The sequence below is a fragment of the Protopterus annectens genome, chromosome 11.part0, assembly GCF_019279795.1.
Source record: "Protopterus annectens isolate FY-2018-M chromosome 11.part0, PAN1.0, whole genome shotgun sequence".
NCBI classification, from domain to species: Eukaryota; Metazoa; Chordata; order Ceratodontiformes; family Protopteridae; genus Protopterus; species Protopterus annectens.
In genome coordinates this window covers 229,162,377-229,190,295 of record NC_056745.1, presented here as the reverse complement: position 1 = coordinate 229,190,295, position 27,919 = coordinate 229,162,377, and the positions used below count along the sequence as shown (strand labels likewise).

The following is a 27,919-nucleotide window of genomic DNA, read 5'->3' as shown; positions in this document are numbered from 1 at the left end:
GGAAGAAGAATCCAAGAGTCACTTCTATCATTTTTATGATTGTACAGGAGATTCTTTTGCATCATTTTGAAAAATAAAAATCTCATAAGATCTATGTTGAGCTCTGGGCTTGACCTGCTGGTTTGATTAGCTTAACACTCCACCCCCCATATCTGCCAACGATAAATCCCCTGAAATTATAGCTAACACCTTTAACACCTTTTTCACAGAGACTATCCAATCTCTGTCCAGCAAACTCACTCCTAATGAACCTAACCCAAGCTTAGCCCCTACTAACAACCAAACACAGATTAGCTTCCAACCCGTACCTACCCATCTAATAGCCACCCTACTTAAGAAACTGAGACCCACAACTCTAGCAGCTGATCTACTCCCTGCAGACTACTTACAAAAGGCTGCAGATGCTATAGCATACCCAGTTTCTATATTGATTAACCAGACTTTATCTGAAGCCACCATACCCACCATCTGGAAAATCTCCCACGTTATATCTCTCCACAAGGGAGGCAATTCTACAGAACTGTCAAACTACAGGCCCATTGCTATATTATCTCCACTAGCTAAAATCCTGGAGAAATGCATACACATGCAACTTGTGCAATATCTCACCCAAAACAAACTTTTGTCCAGTACGCAACACGGTTTCAGGACAAGTCATAGTATCACCTCAGCCCTCCTGTCATTCGCAAACATCATAAACCATAACCGGAACAACAATAAACTATCCTCCGCACACTATATTTCTTGATCTATCCAAAGCCTTTGACATGGTAGACCATACAATACTTATGAGAACCTTAAAGTCATTTGCTTTAAACAATCGGGCACTCCAGTGGTTTGAATCCTATCTAAATGGTAGACAGCAGGCATTGCTTTGGCAAACCAAACTATGAACCAGCCTCCCCATCACACTAGGCATCCTCCAGGGCTCCATATTAGGACCTCTTCTTTTCTCTCTCTCTACCAATGATCTCCATTCAGCCATCCCAGAGGCCACCTGCATACAGTATGAAGATGACTCCACTGTAATTTGCTCCACAACCTCACCTGCTAACCTACTTACCTTAACCCAGAACACCTTCAACACAGTTGAAAAATGGTTCTCAAACCAACGCCTAATCTTAAGCCCCAACAAAACCAAACTGCTTATATTCTCCCCCACAAGTAGGTCCCCAACAACACCATTGAACATAACAGCAAGCAATGGCACAATCATCTCCCCAGAAGCCCAAACCAAACTATTAGGCATTATAGTAGACAACAACCTCAGGTTTGACAAACACACAAATCAAACCATAAAAACAGTCCATAAAAAACTCGTGTCAATATATAGGATCAAATCTTTCCTTACTGCACAAGCCAGAGCTGCCATTGCCAGATCCCAACTACTATCTACCCTTCTCTATGCCTCACGTCTCTTCTCCAACCTGAACAAATCGGATCTGAATAAGCTAACCACCTGCTATAACCAAATTTGCTGCCGGCACTCCATACTGGTCCCACCACTGCATCAATCTAAACCACTTAGGATGGATGGAACTTCCCAACTTACTACAGTTCAATCAACTCATAGTAACACATAAAGTCCTTAACTGCCCAGAAAAAAAACCCAGCATTAAAAAACATTTTTTTTCTCTTCATCCCTACTCCCAAGTCGCATACTAGTTTCATACAAAATTAGGTCTAGCCTTTCCCCAATCATAGTGAGTTGTTGTTATTGTGTCTTTCAGCTTTTCCCGGTTAGGGGTCGCCACAGTGGAACTCCGGTCCGCTAATGATTGGCAGTAGATTTTTTACGTACCGAGTTGCCAGCTCTGACGCACAACCTTCAACGAAGGCACGCCCATTCACGCATGTCTCCGCACAGAAGACGCTTTAGCTGAGAATCGAACAGGACAACGTCTTGCTGTGAGGCGACAACGCTATCGCAGCACCAACACCGCAGTCCCCAATCATAGTGAGTTATGGTCCTATAACAGGAAACTAACCTCAATTATCTGCTTTAGCCAGATTGTCAACGCACAAACATTCCTAGCCAGAATTTGTACCTGATCTATTCTGAATATGTCATGTAATGTACCTTCTGCAAGCAATGCAACTACTGTATGTATATATCTACGGTATATATGTAACTAACATTGTTATTGATGTACTCATGGATGTATGCAACTTTTTTTCTAAAAGCATCTTTGTCATTGTCAACCTTGGAGCTTTTCTACCCGGGCCTCTGCTGAAAATGGACATATATCCAGTCAGACTATCCCAGTCAACAAATGTAAATAAATAATTAAAGCTATTTGGACACACGACTAAATTTCTGTTCATAACATAAAAATGGGGGGGGGGGGTTCTTCATACTCCTGGATGTCTACAGAGAGCTCATATCTTATCAGAACCAAAATCTTCAGATATTTTGATAAGTAAGTAATTTCTTACGAAGGTAAGAAAAAGGGTAAGCAGTATCCAAAACCAGAAATTTCCTCATGACCGTCTCCATACTCTTTTTTTCTTTTTGTTCAAACCATGGTAAGTAAATTCTAGGTATGGTCAAGGCACATTCTACAGTAGCCTTGGCTTCTTCATTCTCTTTTTGGAAAGAGGTGAACTCCAGGAAATATTCTAGAGGCAGCAATTTGATCTTTTTCAAATTGCTACAAACTTGACTACTTTTTCCATGCGTAGAGTGAGCTTTGCTAGGACCATTCTCCAGGGTCTCCTGGACCCTCTTTCTTCCTCCTCCCTCTCTTTCTGCGCTTTGATATTTCACCCATACAGGCTACTGTCGCAATAATCAAATGATGAACATAGTACAGTTGTGCAAATAAACTTGCCGTAACGGTAAACGTTTGATCTCTACTCCAGTAGTTACTCTCTCCCACCATTCCCTAATTTTTGTTTTTTGGGTGCCAGGGTTAGGACATAGATTTGTTTTTACCTAACATTAACCTTTTTCATGACTGTAGCCTCCCTCTTTCATTTGATATGAAAACGCTGAAAGGCTTGGTGCCCAGACCACTATTAATTCTCTCTCTCTCTCGCTCTCTCTCTGCTATGTTTGATCTTCCTAAGGGCTGGGTGCCCTTAAGCTTTGGAAGCTGTAACCCTGTACCTTGGGCTACTGTAGCAGTGATTGTGCATTTACTGTTATGGTAAGTTTTACTTGCATTCCATGAGGAGTAATCCTTCCAGTACAGTTGTGCAACTGTGAGGCAGAAGTCTTAATCGTTGCATCATCATGTATGTGGAAAATAGCTTGCTGAACATGAATGAAAATAGAGGTTGTAATTAGAAGTAATTTTCAGTCCCTTACAAGCTCCTGCTCTGCATATTTTTAATTATCTGGATTTACTTCAGTACTCTGGTATTTCATTGTGGGTTAAATAAAAAAACGAGCAGTATATCCAAAACGCTGCCTGCAAACCCTCTCGTAGTGAATTCAGCCAAAATATGAATAAAACCTTGTAAATTAAAACCAAAAGTGTTTAATAAACACAAATATAACTTAAGCGCTTTCACTCGAAACCCGAGCTTCATCAGAACAATGTAAAAACTGATGCAACACCTTATATAATTAATTTGGCGCCAAAACAGAACTATACCTCAATAAATATTAAAAGGGAAATATCACAAAAAACTCAAGACAACTAACAATAAAATCAAATAAAAAGTGAATGTTGATAAACAATTTTGCATATTATCTATCCATCTATAATAAAGGTTTGATGGATATATAATCATTAATTCCTGGGGGAGTGGTGGCATCAGTGTAAACTTGCCACCACAATTCTCTACATGCTAAATAATTTTTAATATTGCCCCCTCTAGGATTGCACATGACAGTTTCTAAAATGCAAAATTTAAAAGTATGGTCTATTCCAAATTCCATGATATGTTTAGACAAAGCATTCTTTGTGTCGTTCTTATATAAGGTGTTGCATCAGTTTTTACATTGTTCTGATGAAGCTCGGTTTTCGAGTGAAAGCGCTTAAGTTATATTTGTGTTTATTAAACACTTTTGGTTTTAATTTACAAGGTTTTATTCATATTTTGGCTGAATTCACTACGAGAGGGTTTGCAGGCAGCGTTTTGGATATACTGCTCGTTTTTTTTATTATACATCTTGGTTGCACCATCTCGCTTTCCTTCTGTTGTGGTTTAAATAATATGGTTATGCTTTTGTACTTTATATGGGTGTCAAGGTTGTAAAAAGGTACAAAAGGGATGTGCCCCCCCCCCCGGCAAGCTGTTGGGGGGGGGGGTGCACGGTCAGTACTTCAGGCCATATCCGCAATAAGCAGCTGTAATATCCTAAGTGAGCGTCAGACAGAGTTTCCATTAGAAATACTGGCAAACCGCTAGGATAACTTGCTAGGGAGCATGCCAGTATATATTGAGTATGTTTGTCAAATGCCAACAGAGTGATGGAAAGCTACCAAACAGTGGAGTTAGCTATATTTATGTCTGGAGAGTGTGGGGGTGTCTGCACAATCCCAGGGTTGCAGAGCACAGGTGTTGGTAGAGTTCACTTTTCTGAGCATTTTGCCCAATGACGAATAGCACTAGCCTTACATCAGCATTTCATGGACTCTTAGTTATATGGTAGCACCTGCTGTCCATAGGTTCATAGGTAGGTACTAGGCTATTGGCCCTAGGGCCTATATAAGCCTAGCCAAATGTACCCTGGCTTTCACCACCCAAGAAAATTATTTTCCTGTGCCACTGTTGAGCAGAGCCACAGAAGTGATCCCCGGGGTGAATTTCTCATCTCCCATCCAATCATCAAGATTTTTCTTGAAGAGTGCTGATGAGGAGCTTTGTTTGATATAGATAGGTAGTTTGTTCCAGAGTATGGGAAGTCTCTGGGACAGGAATCTATCCCTCCAGCATGTTGTGTTTATGGTGACAAGGTTTAGGTCCCCAGAGCGTGTAGCTCGGAGGAATTGGGATTTCTTTAAGTGGAGCATGTCCAACAGCTCTGGGTTTGACATAACTTTGTATGTTAGGCAGAGATCGCCTCTGAGTAGGCGATATGCAACGGAGTAAAGCTGAAGTTTTTTAAGTCGGTCTGTGCAAGGCATCTTTTTGAGGCCAGTAATCCTCTTTGTGAGGTATTTTTGCGGCCTCTCCAGTTGTTGTAAATGTCTTGTGAGGTACATACCAAAATGGGCGTTGTACTCTCTAATGGGTCTAATGGGCGTTGTACTCTCTAATGGGTCTAATGAGTGATGAGTAGAGGGGAACAATGACCTTTTTTTCTGGATGAGAAGCCTTTTGTGATGAGGTATGCCACGTAGAAGGATTTTCTGACCACTGTGGCGATGTGATTATCAAAGGAAAGACTACTGCCCACCTGTGTCCCAATGTCTCTTATCACACTTTTGGTGTTAAGTAGACTATCGCCTATGTGGTAGTTCATGGGTACAGAGTTTTTACCAAAGGGGATGACAGTGCACTTTTTGGCATTGAGCTTGAGACCATGGCTTTGACATCAGGCATCTGTCTCAGTGAGGCCCTTTTGTAGGATGCCCACATCATTAGGAGTTTCGAATTATGGCTCCTATCTGCGAATTTAGTTAGCCAAAGACTTTGTATTAGCTTGTACTTCAGAGAAGTAGATACCAAACAGGAGAGGACTCAGCACTGAAACCTGTGGTACTCCACTTGTCACTGGTCTGAAGTCTGATTTGGAGTCTGCTACTTTCACAGTGTGGGTTCTGTCAGTAAGCCATTTGGCAACCCATCTTATGATAACAGCCACCAGAGCCAAAGTTGTCAGTACAGGGGGTAAAGGAGGGTAAATAATGCTGGAGAACCTAGCACCCTAAAACCAAGAGGGCAGGGGTAATAGTGCTAGAATAAGATCAGGCATTCAGTTTCTGAAGGGCAACAGCCAACAAATCTTAAGTAGTTGGTAAAAATTTCAGAGCTTGGCTGTCTGGAAGGGGGATGATAGGCTGAGGAAAAGAAGAAAAAAGTTTGTTATAGAGAAAGTGCTGATCCACATCTCCTCCCATTAACTAGCATTTTTGGCTGCAAGTTGTGTGGGGAAACTTTGGTGGGGGGGGGGGGGGGTTAAAACTGTGAGCCTGTCACAGAGAACAAAATGTAAACTCTGTGACATCAGTGTAGGGTAAGCGGGAAGTGTATCTGCAGAATTTAATGAGTACAACACCATGCATGCATGGAATATCGCCTATTGGCACAACACCACATACTCACAGAGATGCATTAAAGTCCGTGGAAGAAGTCTGTGGTATCCCTACTGAGATGCCACCATAGAATATAGTAAATTTTGGGATGTGGTTTAATAAAAAGTTTGAATCATTTTATTAAAACTACCAAAATGAATAAGGAGCGTGAAGGATAAAAATGCATTATGTCACTTGATTCATTAGATGCCAAAATGCACCTAGGAAAATGACCAGTACACTTTTAAAACTATTCCATGCATTTGAAGCTCATTTTCACAGTGAATTCTTAATTCATTATTGGGTATCATTTTATGCACAAGGCTGAACATGTTTGAGACTTGTGTTTCATGGTAGCCGTATATTAAAATGTGAAATAAAAGGTTATTAATTTGGCTGTTCATTATTTGTTATAGATCATTTGTTTCCGTCATTAGGTTAGTATAGGTTTTTAAATTGCAGAAATGAAATGGCCGCAGTTTAATGTTTCATTGTAATTTTGAGATATGGGCTTGTTTTAAATTTGTTGTAAATTAGTATGGTATTTTTAATTCTATATTAATTGTTTTTTATTTCAGTTTCATAGCTTCATCTTTTATTACCCGTTTAACATTTGTTCATATCTGTTTTATAAAATGCTCTGTGATAAAGTGCTGTAAAAAGCATTTTTGGGGTGTTTGCAGGTGCTTTTGGTAAGCAGTAGTCGGTATCCAGACCAGTGGATTGTACCAGGAGGAGGCCTGGAACCTGAAGAGGAGCCTGGGGGTGCAGCAGCTAGAGAAGTTTTTGAAGAGGTGAGATTAACTGCATAATTTTTAGTGCATGTTTTATTCAAAAAAAAAAATTCCATTGCATACTTTTGTCCTTGTTTAACTGCTTAAAGTGTATATTACTAGACACTTTATCAGCTAACTTAGTTTTAGAAAACAATTAACTTTCAGCAGGTTATAATGACGTGTAGAATAAGTGGTTTGACATTTAGTCCATAAAATGGTATCACCACATTGCTGCTGTAGGTGCCAGCCACAGGGCAAGCTGAGCAGTTGAAAACCTCCAGTGGCTCCAGGCTTCTGTTAACAGGGTGCCACTAGTATAACTACTTTCTTCCCAGTTTGGAATGTGACTGCAGCAACATACTGCATCTGTCTAGTTGGTTGTGTCATAAAAAAAAAAAAAACAAGGATGTATGTTTGCATGCATATCGATAGCAAAGTAGAACTGTGACTGCATGCTAGAACAGAAATGCACTGTGCTGTACTGGATTGATGAAAAATATTTTGACATGTGACGGTCAGTCAAGACTGTTAATCAAGCACTGAGCCTGCATCATAAATTGTATGTGTGTAAGGTAAGAATACCCTGATATTCTTAGCGTTTCACTGTTGCAGTCATCCCCTGTGGGTTATCCCTGCCATGGTAGCCCACGGCTGGCCTGAATACCAAAGTCAGTGTTTTTCTGCGTCTGCTGCTGTCACCTGTAGTCAGGTTGTCAGAGCTATAAAGCAAGGCAGCCAACGCAATTACACGTGTCTTTCTTGCCGTGGAATCCGTAGCAGAAGCAGTTCGCAAGTGTGCCGGTCGGTCGCTACCAGAGTTTGAATTTCAGCTGAAAATGTCTAAAGCCAAGTACCCCATTGGGGATCCTTCTTTCTTGCACTAACCGATGTTAGAAAAAGTTAACAATTGTCTCGCCTGTGGAAAGCAGATCCCCCACAGAGACTTCCATTCATACGGTCACTTGTTTAGGTCCAGACCACGATGTCCCCCATTGCTGATTCTGTCCCCTCTTTAACGTGAACCATTTGCCATAGAGCTCTTATTGTAGACTGGTATTTTCATCTTCCGTCTTCGCATTCCGAAATGGCGTCTGTCAGCCATTAATCTGTGGACATTCCAAAAAAACGCAGGGATAAAGATAGAGACAGACCACACAAAGCTAAGCTTTCCGACGACTCTACCGCTAAACGGGTCAGTTCTCCGGGATTCAGTGAGGCACTTTCGCAGCCCCTGATCCCCGATTCGATATCTATGCAGGCGTCTACTGAGGCACTTTCGGAGTCTGGTATACTGCAGAAATAGTCTTCTTCTTCCGTGCCTTTGGCTGTCTGCCTCGGTTGTGTCCAGAGCCGAGGCACCTGCTTCCGAAGAGGCCTCTTGCACTACTGAGTCTAGACAAAAACAGACGTCTTCTCATCCGACTACCATTTCTATCAGACCGGATACTCTTAGGCCTAGAAGCCAGGCCACTCCTAGAAAATCTGCATCTAGCCATCATCTTGCCCCTGCTCCACCACCCCAAGCACAAATGCTTAAAATGGCGGCGGATCTTATTTCCTTTATCAGGGATAGTCAGGCCACAACTTCTAAAAGGAAAAGAGACCCTTCCCCAGAAATTATGACCGAACAGGATTCCTGAGGAATTTGACGAGGAACAACCTCTGACTGCTTATGAGGATTCAGATGCAGAGGAATCCATTCCTTCTGCCTCCCCACCAGAAGACCTTTCCTTTGGGGAAACCCTTCACACCCTCGGGGAACATTTCCTATGGGAATCCCAAGATTTCCGCTAGCCCAAGGAAAGAGTTTCTGGACCTGCCCCAGCACAGATTCCTGGCTATCCCTCCTATTTATAAGTGGTGGATGATGATTTCCATGATGCCCTCCCACCTGCTCCCAGTAAACCTGACTGGTATTACAGAGTACCGGATTCTCACAAATACCTGTACAGAAATCCTGCTGCAAAACCAGAGGTCATTACACTGAGACCTAAAGGAGCTAAGACTAGTTCTGCCAAGAATCCTGTTCCTTCTGACAAGGATTCCAGAGCTCTGGACAGATTTGGGTTAAAAAGCATATACTTCTGCAACCTTGGCTATCAGAACACTCAACTGTCCGTTCCAGTTGTTAAAATATCAACAACACACTTTGGAACTATTAAAACAAAGGATTTCAACCTTTCCTGACTATACTTGTCAAGTGGCCAAACACTCATTACACTGTGGATATGACGCCCTCTAAGCCTCAAGCAGGGCAGCAGTCTCAGGATCTGTGATTAGGAGACATGCATGGTTGAAGGAAAAACCTCTCCCCGATCATGTCAAGTCTAAACTAATTGATGCACCCCTGGATAAGGACCGCTTGTTTGGAGTAAAAGCAGAAGAGGTGCTTAAAAAGATGGAAGGCAAAGCAAAATCTATGCAAACAGTAAAATATTCCTTTCAGGCTCAACCTCCCAGGTTCAGCAGGAACTTTCCCTGTAAGCACTGGTCCTTCCCTGCATCTAGCAGACAGGGCAAAGGTAAGCCCCGCATGGACAGACCACCCACGCTGCTATCCCAGGGGCAACAGAGAACCAAACAGTGGACTACTTCTGTCCCAAAGGCTGGGAGTTCTAAGTCACCCTTCTATGGCAAAAACTCTCAATGACTCCCTCTCCCCCTGCCTTTCACTCGCTAAAAGTAGGAGGAAGGATCTCCCTCTGCAAAGAAAATTGGCTTTCTGTAACAAAGGACCAATGGTTCCTAAAGATCATTTTTCAGGGATACAAATTCTCTTTCAACGAACTCCCAATTACAAGAGGGTACCCAGACTTGCCTCCAAATCAATGGGCAGAGGCATTGAAACTGGTACAAACTCTTATATCCCAGGGGGCAGTAGAGCCTGTCCCCAGATTAAACAGACAAAGGCTTTTATTCCAGTCTATTCCTTGTTCCCAGAAAAGAGGGCACTTGGCACCCCATCCTGGATCTATCTATTCTGAACACCTCCCTGGTGGTCCCCAAATTCAAAATGCTAACTTTGCAGCAGCTGCCTATGCTGACAAAATGCAAGGCTAGTGACCCTAGACCTAAAAGATGCCTACCTCCACAAATCCTGCAGGAAATTCCTGCACTTCAGTGCAGGCTCACACTTTCAGTTCTCTGCACTACACTTGGGCTTATCTACTACATCCGGAGTATTCACCAAATGCTTAGCCCCAGCCATAGCATTTTGCAGATAGAGAAATATACAGAGTTACCCTTATCTGGACGACTGCCTCATTCAGGCAGAGTGCAAAGAAAAGCTGCTCCAGGACCTTCTCTTTGTCAAAACCCTCCTAACTTACCTAGAGTTCACCATCAACGAGAATAAATCAAAGCAAACACCCTCCAGGAAGATAATTTTCTTGGGAGCACTACTGGACACACCATCCCAAATGGCCTTTTATCCCCAGAAAAGCAGAGCTTCCTGCCTCTCTCTACTTTACCCAGCTGGCTTCCAGAAGTCACCTCACTGGAAGGAAGCCTTGGGGTACATGACATTTTGCATCCTTCTAATTCCTCTGGCCAGGCTTCACTTGAGGAAACCTCAGTGGTATCTAAAAAACCTTTGGTGTCAGCACTCTCAGCCTATAGAGACCTCTCTCCCTCTGATCCCCTGTATAAGGGCCGAGTTTCTCTGGTGGGCAGGGGCCTGTGCCAGGAACAAGGGTCATCCCTTCATCCTCCACCCTACCAGCCAGACCATTACCACCAATGCCTCAGACATTGCTTGGGGACACTCACCTAGCAGGCAGGTGCACCCAAGGTCTTTGGGATGCCCAGCACCTTCCCTTTTACATCAGAAGGAAATGATGGCAGTACAAAAGGCTCTGACATCCTTCAAACCCCATCTCAGGCCAGGGGTTTTCCTTATCAAAACAGACAACACCACAGTAATGTGGTATGTCAACAAACAGGGAAGGACCCAATCTTACCCTCGGTGCAGGCTAGCCATGAACCTCTGCCTGACAGCCGCCTCCATGGGTTTACACCTAATTGCCCAATACCCACTAGGGGTCAGCAACACCCTGGCAGACCACCTAAGCAGAAACTTACTGGGTCCCCATGAATGGCAGCGCCACAAAAAAAGTCTATTTTTAACTCCTTCAGGAGTGGGTAACTCCAGAGGTGGATCTCTCTGCTTCGCACTTCAACCACCAGCTGAAAAAATTCTGTACCATGGAGTATCACCACCTAGTGTGGAAGGTGAATGCTTTGACCTTCCCCAGGAACTCCCTTTTTGTGTACGCATTCCCTCCTCTGCCTCTTATTCCAAAGTCCATCCTCATTGCTCCAAATTGGCCCAGACAACATTGGTAGCCCTTACTGCGCAGCCTGATTATTACAGCCTCCCAGGCAGCTTCCCCTGATCTCAGACTTCTTGACCCAGGTGGGGGGGGGGGGGTGCTGCAGCCAGACTTGCAGACACTCAAACTGTCAGCATGGCTAATACTTTAAAAGGAAACCGGTCCTAGACATTATCACATAGGCCAAAAGGCCCAGTACCAGAAAATCTTACGCAGGGAAATGGAAAAGATTCTGCTCCTGGAGCCCACTCCAGAGGAAGCAGTACCTCACACCCTTCTGTCTGTCTTATCATGGACTACCTAGCTGAGTTACTCAATAGTGGCCTTTCCTTTTCTTCTATTAAAATCCATGCCTCAGCCATTTCAGCTCATTTTGACACAGATCAGCCCCTGTTCTCCCATCCTTTGATCAAACAATTCCTCAGAGGGGCTTCTAATATCAGACCTTCTCAGCAGGCCACCCACGCCAGCCTGGGACCTGAATTATGTTTTAGAAAAACTAACTTTAACTTTACTTCCATTCGAACCTGCTACTTCAGCAGAATTGAGATACCTCTCCTGGAAGACTGCTTTCCTACTAGCTATCACCTCAGCCAGAAGGGTTTCAGAACTTCAGGCACTCATGGCTGTTGAGCCCTTCATCATTTTCCATGCAGACAGTGTCACCCTGAGGACTAACCCCTCCTTTATGCCCAAGGTGGTATCTGATGTGACCCTCAACCAAGCCATACATCTACCCACCTTCTTTCCTAACCCTCAAAACAAGGGGGAAAGAATTCTGCACTCACTACACTTGCCCAGACATCTCGGATACTACCTGGACCGTACTAAACCATTCAGAAAAGCAGACCAGCTTCTTATCAGCTTTGCCCCAGGGGCAGAGGGGAAGCCCATTTCCAAGCAAACCTTTTCCAAATGGATATCACACTGTGTCCATTTCTGCTACAGACTACATGGGAAATCACCCCCTAAGTCTATTCGTACCCATTCCACTAGGGTGGTCTCCACTTCCACAGCATTCCTCAGAGGAGTTCCCACCAGGGACATCTTGGACGCTGCCACCTGGACCTCTGTCCATACCTTTACAAAGCATTACCACCCACCTCTTTTCTCTAAGTCTGGGGCAGGGATTGCCTCTGCAGTTCTGCAGGGCTTGCTGACCCATGGCTAGGGCTCTAATCCTTCCCTCTCCTCAACTTTGGGAATCCTCCCACAGGAGATGACTGCAACAGTGAAACGCGAAGAACACAGTACAGTTGTGTACACTTACCATAAATGTAGATGTTCGAGTGTATTCACTGTTGCAGTCCTGGTTTTCCTCCCTCCATCCCCCAAGTCCTGGATGTTCATCGTGTTACACTGCTGCAGTCATCACACTTGGGTTATCCTGCCGTCAGGCGGTCCCACAGTCTGCCAGAGTTCCAAAGTCTTGGTCCAGCGTCGGTTGCTGTCACTTCTTCCCTGACGTCAGTGCGCCAGGGGTATACAAGATGCATCAGACGCCATTTTCTACAGTCTTTCTTGCTGCACGGTGCCTGAAGCAGAAGCAGTTCGCAAGTGCCAGTCGGCCGACTCCTGAGATTTTCGAAGTCGAATTTCAGATCCAAAGTCTTCAATAAAGCTAAGTACCTCGATGGGGAAACTTTTTTCTTGCCTCTGACCGATGTCAGAAAAAGTTAATAATTGTATTTCTTGTGGAAAGCAAATACCTCATAAGGACTTCCACTCTTACTGTATTCCATGCCTAGGCCCTGATCACGACGTCACTAGTTGTCGGTTTTGTGCTAGATTTAACAAACGTACTATTAAAAGATGTTTTGATTTTGCTTTGCAGTACTTTGGCCGAAGGTTCAATTATACTATGCCGTTGGATCAACCGACGACCGCAATACCGAAAAAACACAAGGACAAGGATAAAGACCGACATCTGAGGTCCAAAACCGACGACAAAGCCTCTTCTAGGCCAGTTCTCTGTTTATCTCCCGATTCCTTGCTCCCTGCACCAGCCAAGCCAGATAGGTACTACAGAGTCCCTGACTCTCACAAGTTTCTTTATAAAAACCCTTCTGCTGATCCAGAAACTATTTCCCAGGGTCCAAAAGGGGTTAAGGCTTCCATTGCAAAAAATCCAGTACCCTCTGACAGAGATTCCAGAGCTTTGGATAGCTGGGGGAAGAAAGTATACACTTCTGCAACTTTAGCAGTAAGAGCTTTAAATTGCCAATTTCACATGCTTAAGTACGAACAATATTTAATGGCTCAATTAAAACAGAAAATGCTTGCAAGCTCAGAAGCTCCAGATTGTAAAGAAATGCAGGATTTATTGCATGCAGTTGAACAGGTGGGAAAACATGCTGTGCAATGTGGTTTTGATTCTCTAGAGGCCTCTTGTAGAGCCGCAGTTACAGGTTCAGTGATTCGAAGGCATGCTTGGTTAAAAGAACAGTTTACCTGATCATGTTAAGGCAAAATTATTGGATGCTCCTTTACAGCATGATACCTTGTTTGGTGTTAAGGCAGAAGAAGTGTTAAAGAAAATGGAGGATAAAGCTAAATCTATGCATACAGTCAAGGATTTCTTACAGGTACAGCCACCTCGATTTAGCAGAAATTGGCCTACAAAAAATTGGTCCTTTCCAGTGTCAGACAGACCACAGAGAGGCAGATACAGACACCCAAGAGGCAGATCTCAACCCCAAGGCTCAAACAAACTACAGTGGGGCACCTCAACCCCAAAAGCAGGTGAGGACAAGTCTCAACCTTACAGGAAACAGTCACAATGACTTTCCCCTTCGTACACCAAGCACTTCCCTTTTGGAAGCCCCCCTGGGGGGAAAACTAGCACTTTTTTCTCAAAACTGGCAAACAATCACCCAAGAGAAATGGGTTCTAAATATTGTCTCAAGGTTACAGGTTCCACTTTCATACTTTACTAAGGCTAAAAAGAATGCCAGACCTGCCACCAAATCAGTGGGCAGAGGCACAAAAACAAATTTCAGCCCTCATGGACATGAGAGCTATTCAAAAAGTACCACAGCAGGAACAAGGATTTTACCAGCAGGAACAAGGACAATGATTTTACTCAAGACTCTTCCTGGTCCCCAGAAAGGACAAGGCCTGGAGGCCCATACTAGACCTTTCAATTCTATATACTTACCTGGAGATTCTGAAATTCAAAATGTTGACATTACAGCAGCTTCTACCCATGCTGGGCAAGAACGCTTGGCTTGTTACCCTGGACCTCGAAAAGAGGTATACCTGCATGTCCCTATCGGACAAAATTGCAGAAGATACCTCAGATTCAAAGCTGGTACAATGCACTATCAATTCTCTGCACTGCCCTTTGGCTTATCTACTGTGCCCAGGGTCTTCACAAAGTGCCTGGCACCAGTAATTGCTTTTTGCAGACAAAAAGGAATTCAAATATATCCATACCTGGACGACTGGCTCATTCAAGCAGAGACAAAGGACATTCTTCTACAGCATCTGGTGTTTGTAAAGAGGTTGCTAACTTCTCTAGGGTACACAGTAAATGAAAAGAAGTCAAAACTAGTGCCCTCACAACAGATTATATTCCTGGGTGCCAGCTTAAATAAAACGGCCCAGATGGCTTACCTCACGCCAGACAAACAGGTTCAACTAACTCAATATTTTCAATTACTGGCAAAAAAGTCCCATCTCCCTGCAAGAAAAATTCTGCAGGCCCTGGGATTCATGGCATCCTGCATACTACTAATACCATATGCCAGACTGCATATGAGGAAACTGTAATGGTACCTAAAAAGTGTTTGGACTCAACACTCTCACAGTTTAGAAGCAGTAATACCAATGATTCCCTGCTTACAACAGGAGTTTCGATGGTGGGCACAGGCATGTCACCTAAACAAGGGTCAGTCTTTCATCCTACCCACAGCCAGGCAGACTCTAACAACAGATGCTTCAGATTACGCCTGGGGAGCACACATGGCAGGAAAATGCATTCAGGGCAAGTGGACCGCAGACCAGATGCATCTTCACATCAATCAAAAAGAGATGTTGGCTGTTCAAAATGCCCTAACAGCTTTCAAGGACCTTCTGCATCCAGGACAATTATTATTAAAGACAGACAACACCGCATTAATGTGGTACATAAACAAGCAAGGGGGCACTCATTCTTACCCCCCTATGCAGGCAAGCCATGACCTTGTGGAACACAGCTCTAACGTACCACTTGCAAGCACAATTCCTGCCAGGAAAGAAAAATACTCTGGCAGACGATCTAAGCAGAAATATCATGGACCCTCACAAATGGAAATTGAATCCACAAATCTTCAGCATGGTAACGCAAAAATGGGGATGTCCAGACATAGATCTTTTTGCCTCCCCACTGAATTGCCAACTACAAAAATTCTGCACAAGGACTTATCACAAACAAGCGTGGAAAGTGGATGCTCTTTTGTTCAGTTGGAAAAACCTAAAAGTTTATGCCTTCCCGCCTCTGCCTCTCCTTTCAAAGGTACTCCTAAAAGCCAGACTAGAGAAACCACAGATGATCATGATTGCTCCAGACTGGCCACGTCAGCACTGGTACCCTATCTTAAGGAACCTAGCTCGAGGCCCACCATGGATTTTTCCTCAAATTCCACACCTTCTGACTCAACAAAACAATCAGATCCTGCACGGTCAGCTCAAAACCCTAAACCTGGCTGCATGGCAGATTTATTAGTCAAACAGGCAACACCTCTCTCTAAAGCGGTTATGGATGTCATTTTGGAGGCCAGGAGGCCTAGCACCAGGAAAGCTTACTCAGAAAAATGGAAGAGATTCTGCGCCTGGAATCCGGCTCAAAGCCTTGACCCTCTTGTTCCAAACCTTCCTCAGATTTTACAATACTTAACTGAGATGCCGGACAGAGGCCTATCCTTCTCATCAATTAAGATCCACGCCTCTGCCATTTCAGCACATTACAACATGGATCCTCCTTTATTCTCTCATCCCTTGCTAAAGCAGTACCTCCAGAGGGGCTAAAAACATAAGACCGCCCCGGAGAGCACTAACACCAACTTGGGACCTGAATTTTGTTTTGGAAAAACTGACCCTGCCACCTTTTGAGCCAGCCAATACAGCCGATCTAAAATTTTTATCATGGAAAACAGCTCTGCTCCTGGCAGTAACTTCAGCACGAAGAGTCTCAAGAGCTACAGGCATTAATGGCAGTGGAACCTTTTATAATTTTTCATCAGGACAGGGTTTCTTTAAGGACAAACCCTACCTTTATACCAAAGGTGGTATCTAGTGTGGCTCTTAACCAAACCATCCATTTGCCAACTTTTTATCCAAACCCCCAGAATAAAGGGGAGAAACTTCTGCATTCTTTGGACATGCACAGGCAGCTACGCTTCTACTTGGACAAAACAAAAGCTATCAGGAAAACTGAGCAACTGTTTGTAGCATATGCTGCAGGATCACAGGGCAAGGCTATCTGAAAGCAGACTATATCCAAATGGATAGGACACTGTATTCAAGTTGCTACACACAGCATGGGAAATCAGTCCCAAATAGCATTAGGCCACATTCCACCAGGGCTAAAGCCACTTCAGCGGCCTTTCTCAGAGGAGTACCTATCAAGGAAATTTTGGAGGCTGCAACTTGGAGTTCAGTGCACACCTTTACCAAGCATTACCACATGCCTCTTTACTCTAAATCCAGAGCAGGATTTGCCACTGCAGTTCTGCAGGGTCTCGTAGCCAATCCTAACTCTCTTTTTATAGATCAGCCACCCAACCTTAGCTTTGGGATTCTACCCAAGTATGATGACTGCAGCAGTGTAACACGATGAACGTAGTACAGTTTTGAACCTACCATAAATGTAGATGTTCGAGTGTTCACACTGCTGCAGTCCAGGTTACCCTCTCTCCATCCCCTCTGAACTAGCTGGCCTTATCTATACCTTTCCATCCTATACAACCTTTGTGGTGTATTTGCTTGTGACTGAAGGTGGTGTTTTTATTTTATATGTATTGCCTACTTACTTGGGGGCACCTGACATCTGGGGCAAGAAAAACCTTAAGAAAATGGCGTCGGATGCATCTTGTATACCCCTGGCGCACTGACGTCAGGGAAGAAGTGACAGCAACCGACGCCGGACCAAGACTTTGGAACTCTGGCCGACTGCGGGACTGCCTGACTGCAGGATAACCCAAGTGTGATGACTGCAGCAGTGTGAACACTCTAACATCTACATTTATGGTAGGTACAAAACTGTACTTTTTCCTGCCTCCATCCCCCTTATATCCTCTTTCCCTAGGGGGACATCAGCTTCCCACTGTGGCTTTTAGCCACCAGGACCACTTTACCATAGTTTGTTGTGCTTCTGACGGGTTAGGGCAAGAAAAACTGAGGTAATGGCATTGGCTGCCTTGCTTTATAGCTCTGATGACCTGACGTCAGACTACAGGAGACAGTAGCTGACGCAGAAAAACATTGACTCTGGTATTCGGGCCGGCCGAGGGCTACCACAGCAGGGATAACCCACAGGTGATGACTGCAATAGTGAATACACTTTAACATCTATATTTATGATAATTGTACACAACTGTACTTTGTTCAGCTTTAGATCACTTTTGCAGTAGCCTAAGCTATATGGGCTATATCCTGCCAAGGATATGACCAGGCTGGCTTTCAAAATTTAAGGGCACCTTTCATGAGCCATAATCACTGTACAACTCGAGAGTGAAATAAAGTCAATAGTTATGGCACCAAACCTACACAGCATTTTTGCTGTTGAAGTGCGCTCTCCTCCATAGGCTTTGAGTGATGACAGTCTGCTAGTGCTTCAACAAGGCTGGGCAGTTGAGTACACCAGTGTGGAAAAACCTTCCACCTAATTTCTGTCAAGAAAATCTGAAATGATAACTTGTGGCTCAGACTGGAGTTTATATGAAGACTTTTTCTTTTAGTCAGGGTTCCATGTTGAGAAAAACCCTTTTGAGATCTCTTTTTTTTTTTTTGAAAGAAATGTTATTGTTATAAACTCTAGCTAGGGCCTAGGACTTGAGATTTTGCGAGTTATTAGAAAAATTACCTCAAAATTAATTTCCAGTCCGATAATTCAGACAATTGTATTGTCACTTTTTTTTGGAGCATAGACCAGCCTTTAGACACCCCCCCCCCCCAATCTGCCAGAAGGAATGTTGTACAGGTGTGTATAGAGTGACTTTGCTGTGGCCATTTCAGGTACCCTAAATTTCTCTTTGATTATTTTTGATCCTTCTGGTGTTGATGCTTGAAACATTGCTAAGGACTGAGACAGGCACATCCTGTGTTTGAATATAGTCTTTGACAAGTGAACTTTTCCCTTGCTTAGTGTCAGAGGAGGGAGCATATGATACTCTCTTCAAGCCAGCCTTTTTCTTTGGGAGGGAGGTCTCCCCAAAAAAATATATCACAGGAGGCAGAATCAGACTTGTTGCAAAAATCTGAAATTATAAGGTTCCTGAGATCCACAATTTTTTCTCTTTGGTCCCTGCAGTGATTTCTTTGCCAAAACCATCTTTCACCAGATATCTTTTGGCAGGTAACAATATTTCTTTTGGCAAAGATAAGCATTTGATTTGGGATGAAAGTTTATTCTTATTCTACTTTTATACATTCACCTTCAGAATAGTCAGGCTCACACGTCCAAGTTTCTGATGGCTTCTTTTGATAATTAAGAGAGGGTTAATTGCTGATCTCCCTTTCTCAGAGACTAACCTCTCTGCATTCTTTAATAGCTTCTGTCTCTGACCAAACACGCTGTAAAATGTTAAGACATTGCTGATGCTGTATCTAGGTCAGCCACTACTGAGTCATTGAGAAGGTTTGCTTGTGCTGTGTTCCTAGAATTTTACCAGAGGATGTCAGTTAAGTTCCTGAATATTCCCTGAATTAGAGACCATTTGGCTTATCCTCTACTGAGGTACGAAGGAGTTGATGAAAGAGGAAAGGTAATTCAGGGGTTACTCAGATCTTTTAACCCTGCATACCAATATATAGTAGAACTTTCAGGTTCAGAATCCTTTGATGGAAAACTGAGTAAGTAGTCTCTGCAAGGTACAGTCAGTCAAAATTTCTGAAAGCTGTAACATGGGGGGTTAAACAGGAAGGATGCCCCCCCCCCCCCCACAACCAAGGACAAGCTAAAAAAGCAGACTGGTTTTATGCCCCTATGTTTTTTTTTCCCCTCGTATTGTTTTCCCTCCCTGCCCTGGAATTTCTGTAAAACTGCCCCAAAGTCTAGGCCTTCACTTCCTTCTGTGTCACCAGATAACTTCAGTATGATGAACATCCCAGGTGACTGGCCACTGCTGTGGTAGATTTAGCTGTATTTGTTATATCCTGCCAAGGATATCACTGCTGGCCATCTTCCAAAGTTCCTTCCACACACCCAGACTGTTAGGCAGGTCAAGCTAAGCTAACACAAGTTTGGGCATGAAGCCCTTCAGAGCTTTACTGACACAGAAGAGTACTCCCGGGCTTTTGAGGATTGGCGGTCTGCTTGTGCTTTCTTTTGCCCGGCATACAAGTTCCTTATTGGGATAAAAACACTTCCATTTTCTTCATTTTGTTGGTTTTATTAAATTCCTCTTCAGGAGTGTTGTTTTAACATGCTATATTAAAACTGTAACATACTTTTAAGTGTGGCACTTTTTTTTATTTTTCTGTCAATTTAAAAGTGATGTAAAGTAACAAACTATTTTTATGTGGAGAAATTGTGTGTTACTTTTGTGGGGCTGGCATAGTGTTTTAAAGTGCTTTTTACTTTTTTATGTCCAAAAGGTAACTTTTGTGGACTGATGGTGTTTACCACCAATTGTTTGTTTTTCCCTGGGAAAGAGGCACCATTTTTGGTTTGACCATGGGACAAACTGCCTATCCTGCAGTTGGCCTTTCTTCTAGCCAAAAAGAAAAGTTAAGCAAACCATCTTTGCCCACCACATCAGGTTAGCAACTTGCATCAGCCACAGGTGTAAGAGTTTGCTGTGGCCATTTGTTGTACCTCAGACCACTCATCTTTTAGCCCGGATCCCTTGGATGTAGCACATACGCCACTATGGACTAAAGTAGAGCCACATCCTCTGCAGCTTTTGGGGTTCCCTTGTGGTTTTGAGACAAAGAAAATAGCAGCACGGGGCAAGGGAGATCCATTTTTATCAGCCCTGGGAGTGAGTGAGCAAGGAAGATTTCCCTCTTTATCAGTATCCTGCGGCTATCCTTAGAAAAGCTACTGCTGCCATTAGTAACATTGTTGGACACGTTTTTCCTGTCAAAAAAAAAAAACACAGAAAACCAAGCATGTATCTACTCCTCCTCAATTTTCTTTGGAGAGAAGTAGGTTACTGGGAATGGGTCAGGATTTTAATTCAGGCTATTGAACCTTCTGATAAAGTAGTTCCTGATAAAAGAAAGGGGATTCCTCTTTTCCGGAAGATGATCAAGATTCTGAAGTTGAACAGGAAGAATAAGAGACTGATGCAAGTCCCCCCCCCCCCCCCCCGAGATTTCTGGTTTAGACTCTGAGGAGAGCTCAGTTTGTGATTCTGTCTGTAGGGATTTCTAGTCTCTGGGACTGTTGCTAGAATGTGCCGTGCCAGTGTTCTCAGTGGAAGTGCAGGCTAACACAGAAGGTCTTTGGCTAACGAAGCTTGCAGATGACTGCAAACTAGTACCCATAATCGAAACTCTTAACGATGTGAACATCCTACAAAAGGGCCTCACTGAGACAGATGCCTGGTGTCAAAGCCATGGCCTCAAGCTCAGTGCCAAAAAGTGCATTGTCATTCCCTTTGGTAAAAACTCTGTACCCATGAACTACCACATAGGCGGTAGTCTACTTAACACCGAAAATGTGATAAGAGACCTTGGGACACAGGTAGACAGCAGTCTCCTTTGATAATCACATCGCCACATTAGTCAGGAAATCCTTCTACGTGGCACACCTCATCACAAAAAGTTTCTCATCCAGGAAAAAGAGGTCATTGTTCCCCTTTACTTGGGACTCATTGACCCATTATTGAGTACAACACCCCTTTTGGTATGTACCTCACAAGACATCTACAACTGGAAAGGCCGCAGAAATACCTCACAAAGAGGAATAGCAGCCTCAAACAGATGCCCTATGCAGAGACCATCTCAGAAAACTCCAGCTTTACTTTGTCGCATATCGCCTACTCAAAGGCAATCTCTGCCTAACATACAAAGCTATGTCAAACCCAGAGCTGTTGGACATGCTTCACTTAAAAAAAATTCCAATCCCTCTGAGCTACACACTCTAGGGACCTAAACCTTGTCACCACAATAAACAGAACATGCTGGAGGGATAGAGTCCTGTCCCAGAGACTTCCCATACTCTGGAACAAACTACTTATCTATATCAAACAAAGCTCTTCATTAGCACTCTTCAAGAAAAATCTTGATTGGATGGGAAATAGGAAATTGACCCCGGGGATCACTTCTGTGGCTCTGCTCGACAGGGGCACAGGAAGATCATTTTCTTGGGTGGCGAAAGTCAGGGTAACTTTTTGGCTAGGCTTATACAGGCCCTAGAGCCAATAGCCTAGTACCTACCTATGAACTCTGAGGCTTCTCAGTCCCTCAGAAAATACTATGAGTTGTTACAGAAGATTTTTCTAGAACCTACACCTATTCCTCCTGTCCGCTTTAGTGTATATGTTCCTGCCTGCAATTTTTCCTGATAATCTGCCAGTTTTAACCCTTTCTGATAAGGATATTGATTAGAATGGGGGGGAGTGTATACAACTTTGATTTTTCAGAATTATTGAATTGTCAGGCTTGTATCTTAGTTTGTTCTGAGAAATTTTGAAAGTGTGAGGAATGTTTTACATGCAGTTTCTTTTGAGGAAAAATTTGCTTTTAAATGGTTAACTACCACTAGACCCTTATAAGCCCGTGCTGCTATTTTCTTTGTCTCAAAACCACAAATGTAGAATAAGAGTCCCACAACAAATTCCAGGAATCGCAACACCGCTAATAGATGCAAAAGTAGATAACCAAAATGCTTACGGTGACCAAAAAGTAATTTTATTCCAAAAGAACAGTTTAATTTTCTCTAGCGCCTCTGCTAATCCAATAGCTTGTACAGAGTTCGTGTATAATTTGTACGTTGCTGGAAGGCAAGTTATTGGTCTATACTTTTTATAGGACAGATTGCAGGTTCGCTTTTAAGGAGTATTTTTCTTGTTAACCAGATTGGTGTCTGTTCAGGGCGTGCATATATAAATAGTTCTTAGGGATAACTGTTTGTGTAAAGATGTTAATAGTTTTAACCAGACATTAGTTAACTGCATCTAGGCCTTGGGTTTTCCAGTTAGGAGCTTCAATTTCTCTCGCCTTTACTTCATCCCATTTCATATCCTGCACATTTGAACTTAATGTTTCTTTTACTTCTGTCCACTCAGCATCTTTATTATGTTCCACAGGGTCTTCATAGATATTTCTCCAAAACGTCCAATGTGAAGTTGTTAAATCTCACCATTTATTCTCACTGATGGGTTCTGAGCCGATCCTCGGCTCCGACACGGCCGATAGCAAAGCTCAAGGTTTGCCAGTAGCTCGAGACCAAGCCCCTTATCCCACAATGCACTGCTGGAATTACCTCCGATCTAGTTTGCCACGGCAAGAGAGAGCTTGGTGATCCAGTTAGCTCGGACCATTTTGAAATCGCAAGTTTAAAAAAAAACTTTTTTTTTTCCAGTTCTTTGGGTGATTGCTAGTGCTCAGTGTGTTTCTAGTTTAAAATAATAATAGTTTAATAGGTTATTTTTTTTGTAAAGATCTACCCTGTGTGTAGTTTTTGTTTTCTTGGTGTTAGGCCCTTTCTTGGCCCTCTTTAGTCTTGCTATGTTAGTGTTATGAGTTTTCTTAGTGTGAGCTTAGTTAGCCCTGTATTTAGCCTTTACAGGTATTTTTTTGTGGTGTTCTGTTGAAAGAATGTCTGAGAAATCTCACCCCAAATTGGGGTTTAAAAAGTGTCCAGATTGTGGACAGAAAATGTCCGTTACGGACTGACCTGTCCAATGTGTCTATTGTCTGGGGGCTAAACACCTCCAAGACTCCTGCAGTATATGCCATTCCTTTTCATCGAGGGTTCTCTTAGAAAGGAAGAGAAAACTTGTAGATAGGGGGTTACTGCAGCATTCTTTTTCTGAAGTGTTGGGTAGCCAGAAAAGTGCCAGCACTTTGTCAAAATCTTTAAAGTCTTCTGATTCCAAACAGACCAAGAGGACAAAGAGATCAGAGAGTACAGGGTCATCAGCTCCACAGCTCTCAGAACAGAGTGTCCCTTTGGTTTGGAGCCAGCTCCCAGTCTTGGAGCTGGTCTCTGAGGTCCCCTCATCCCCTCTGCTCCAGTCAGCACCTTCGGTGCATTCCTCTAAGTCTTTGGTCAGCCTGTCTGATTTGGATATGGATCGGCTAGTGCAGAAGCTTTTAAGGGCAGCAGGACTTGCTAAATTGTTGTTGGCACCGACCACTTCAGAGCCGAAGACCCTTGAACCGGATCTGACTACTCCTCCTCCGAGCCGTACTGGACCCTCGGAGCCGAAGGAACTGGAACCGATGATTGTCGAACCCTTGGAACCGAGACCCGCACCGGGGTTATTGGTTCCATCTACTCAGACGTCCTCGGCGCCGACCGAGGACGCTAGGAGCAGACGTTCTCCTGTCTGGTCCAGGGAGGATAGTCGGACCGATATGTCGGTGCCAACTCTTCCTCTCGGGGCTTCGGCTCTGATGAGCTCGGCTCCTACCTCAGGCTCAGAGCCTATGGTTTTGGTGTGGGAGGATCAGACGTTCCGTTCGGGTCCATCTACCCTTTCTCGTTGGTTAGGTTAGGTTCATAGGTTAGTATTAGGCTAACTGCCCTTGCAAGCCATTATAAGCCTAGCCAATTATCCCTTGTGAGACTCAAACCCTGCACCTTGTGTTTGTAAGGCAAACACCTTAATCATTAGGCCACTCTCCCCAACCCCATCGTCGGAGCCATGGCACCTTCGATGCCATGAGGAGAGTCCTGTCTCCTAAGACATCGTCAGCATCCGTTCGGCCACTCTCCCCAACCCCATCGTCGGAGCCATGGCACCTTCGATGCCATGAGGAGAGTCCTGTCTCCTAAGACATCGTCAGCATCCGTTCGGCCACTCTCCCCATCCCATCGTCGTTGCCATGGCACCTTCGATGCCATGAGGAGAGTCCTGTCTCCTAAGACATAGTCAGCATCCGTTCAGCCTTCCATGTTCCCTCAAGTTCCTGTGTCCGTTTCTTCATGTACCGGTCCCCCTGCGAAGCGTAGAGACCCTGAGCCTCAAGTATCCTCACAGGGCGTCACCTGCTCTTCTGAGACCTCCCCAGATCCCCCCACTGAGGAGGTACCCAGGAAGAGATTGTGCAAGAGGAGGCACTTGGACTCCCCACAGGAATCTTTGGCATCTGACACTGACCTGGATGAGTCAGAAGGGTCTCCTCGATCCCCCTCTGAGGATATCTCCTTTGCAGAGATATTAGAGATCCTGAATCAGAGGGGCTGTTGGCAGTCTAAAACACCCCCTACTGAGGATGAGTCAGTGCTCTTAAAGGCTTTTGGGTCTCAACTTTCCACTTCTTGGGTGTCTCCGCCTTAAGATGAACTCATGGACCTGATCTCTCGTAAGGTGTGGGATTCACCAGAGGCCATGGAACTTGTCCCTCGGAAGCCGAACAAGTCTATCTCTGCCCCAGTGGACAAAGCCTTTTTGACCAAGGGAGTGCCTGTTGATGCCATGATGGTAGCTGCAGCCACCAAAAAGGAAGTGTCTGAAACATCCACATCTATCCATCCTCCTAATAGAGAGTCTAGGATCATGGATAGATATGGGAAATGCATGTTTAGTTCAGCGACCTTTTCTCTTCGATCGCTAAACTACTTGACCCATTTCACGAGACTCTAAAGAGATCTGAAAGAGCTAGGAGATGCTCTTCAGGGTACGGTAGCTGCAGGGGTGGCCGACAAAGTCAACACACAGCTTGCTACCCTAAATTCGATTGTGAACTCATCCATGCATCTCATCATATGCAGCTGATGGTTCGAGGTAGAGCCACTAGTTCAGGCATTGCTCTGCGGAGACCAGCCTGGATGCGTTTCTGTTCCTGTGCGGAGCCCTTTAAGTCTTCCTATATTAACACTCCGTTTGACGGCTCATCACTGTTTGGGCCCAAAGTAAAGGAAACCTTAACCAGGTGTGAGCAGGAAGGCAAGACCCTATCTGCCGTTGGAGTCCGTTTTTCTTCCCCTACTCGGCCCTATTCCAAGGGCGAACAAATGTGGTTCCGAAAAGCACAGGGAACTTTCCAGGACACACGTGAAGAAAACCCCCTCTAGAAGCAGAGGAGGGGGTTATAATGAAAGACACCGCCCGCTCGGCAGAGGGGGGTCCGCAACAACAGGGTGACAAAGGGCAGTTCTCTGGTCAACCCTACCTGCGCCCCTGAAGGGAGGCCCGGCTGTCCGGCTCTGGAGGCAGTCGGGGGTCGCTTATCTTTGTACCCAGAAGCCTGGCTAAACATAACATTGGATACTTGGGTACAAAGCATTATTTCCAGAGGATATTTCATACCGTTCTCTACCCCTCCCACTCCTGTATACAGAATCCCAGATGTTCCACCTAGTGTCAGGGAACAAGCAATCCTAGAGGTCCACAAATTGCTAGAAAAAGAGTCCGCAATCCAGTCCCAGCAGACCAAGTTGGATTCGGAACTTACTCAAGATTCTTTTTGGTACCAAAGAAAACCGGGGACTGGAGACCTATCTTGGACCTCGGCAGACTCAATCAGTTCGTAAAGAAAGAAGTTCCGAATGGTCATGCTTCAGTCCATTCTTCCCTTCCTAGGGAAAGGCAATTGGATGTGCTCCATAGATCTCAAGGACACGTACTATCACATAAAGATGAACAGACGCTCCAGGGATCACCTGCGTTTCCGGCTGGGAGCCAATCATTACCAGTTTCGAGCCCTGCCCTTTGGTTTCACTACAGCCCCCAGAGTGTTCACCAAATGCATGGCAGTGGTCATGGCTCACATGAGGCGTCTAGGATTCCAGATGTTTCCATACCTAGACGATTGGCTCCTCACCGCTACCTCCAGGCATCAATTGACTCAGGCAACACAATACACTCTGCCATCAATTAGGCATTACAGTCCACTTCGAAAAGTCTGCCTTATCGCCATCACAGCATACTGTTTTTATAGGAGCAGAGTTAGACACCTCAACCACCACTCTACGTCTTCCGATCGAAAGAGTCTCACTTCTCCGCCAACATATCAACTCACTAGTATCAAAGAACAAAGCTACAGCAGCAGAGATCTTGAAGGTGCTAGATTTGATGGCAGCTGCAATCCTGGCCGTACCACTCACAAGGATGCATATGCGAATCCTTCAATGGCTCCTCTTTGCTCAGTGGTCTTACCAGAAACTGCTGATGCACGACATCATCCTCATCACAAATACCTGCAAGAGAGACCTTCGGTGGTGGTTGACATCTCTCCATGTCACAATCGGAAGGCCCTTTGTCTCCCCCCCCCCCCCCCCAGTAGCCACTGTGACCACAGATGCTTCCCTGATAGGGGGGGGGGCATTTTCAGGGAAAGACTGCCCTAGGCACATGGACGGATCAAGAGTCACATCTGCATATCAATGTTCTGGAGTTGAGGGCAGTACTTTTGGTATTGCAGTACTTTCAGGACTCTCTCTTCCTCTAGGGACTGTTGCAATTCAGACGCTCAACATGTCAGTAGTTTGGTACTTGAACAAGCAAGATGGAACCAAGTCTTACCCCCTTTGTCGAGAAGCCCTCCGGATCTGGCAATGGGCTGTGTCATCCCAGCGTTTTCTGTTAGCAACGCACATCCCAGGAAAATCCAACATGATAGCGGACAAGCTAAGCAGGGCGATATTGCTCCCTCACGAGTGGTCACTCAAACAACAGGTTGCGGAGTTGATTTTCCGCAAATGGGGCCAAACTTGCTGCGACCTCTTTGCCAGCCACATGAGTTCAAAATGCAGAAGCTACTTTTCCCTAATACCACCTCCGGGACATCCCTCGAGAGATGCACTCGTACACGATTAGCCCCTGGGTCTCCTTTATGCATTCCCACCCTTTCCATTGATACCCAGATTTTTACAGAAAGCAGAATCGCTGGGAAGGACTGTCATCATCATGGCCCCCTATTGGCCTCGACAGATTTGGTTCCCGTTTTTCCACCATCACCTGTTGGAAGATCCATGGATCCTGGACCCCGTTCCAGACCTTCTGATGCACCCGTCAGGGGGCCTCCATCCTTCCCTGCAGTCCCTGAAACTGACTGCTTGATTAATCCACTTCCCCTAATTGCCAGACTTCATTCAATTTCAGAAGATAGAAGACAAATTCTCTTGTCTTCTCGCAAGCCATCCACCAGGAAATTATACTGCAGTAAGTGGAAAAGGTTCTCAATTTGAGCCAACACACAGAACATTGACCCTTTCCGAGCTCTGCTATCATCCATTTTAGAATTTTTTACAAAGATTTTTAAGGAAGGGGCAGCAGCTGCTACAGTTAGTCCAGTTAGCCGCCAT

General features: G+C 44.5%; 1 protein-coding gene across 2 annotated transcripts in view; it reads left to right on the top strand.

The window, feature by feature from the left end:
* Positions 1-27,919, top strand: part of NUDT4 (nudix hydrolase 4) — a 440,395-nt gene that overhangs the window by 65,927 nt on the left and 346,549 nt on the right. For both annotated transcript variants that reach the window (XM_044087652.1, XM_044087651.1), the window contains exon 2: positions 6,872-6,982. In XM_044087652.1, coding sequence (XP_043943587.1) covers positions 6,872-6,982 — 111 coding nt within the window. The remainder of the gene's footprint in view (positions 1-6,871; positions 6,983-27,919) is intronic.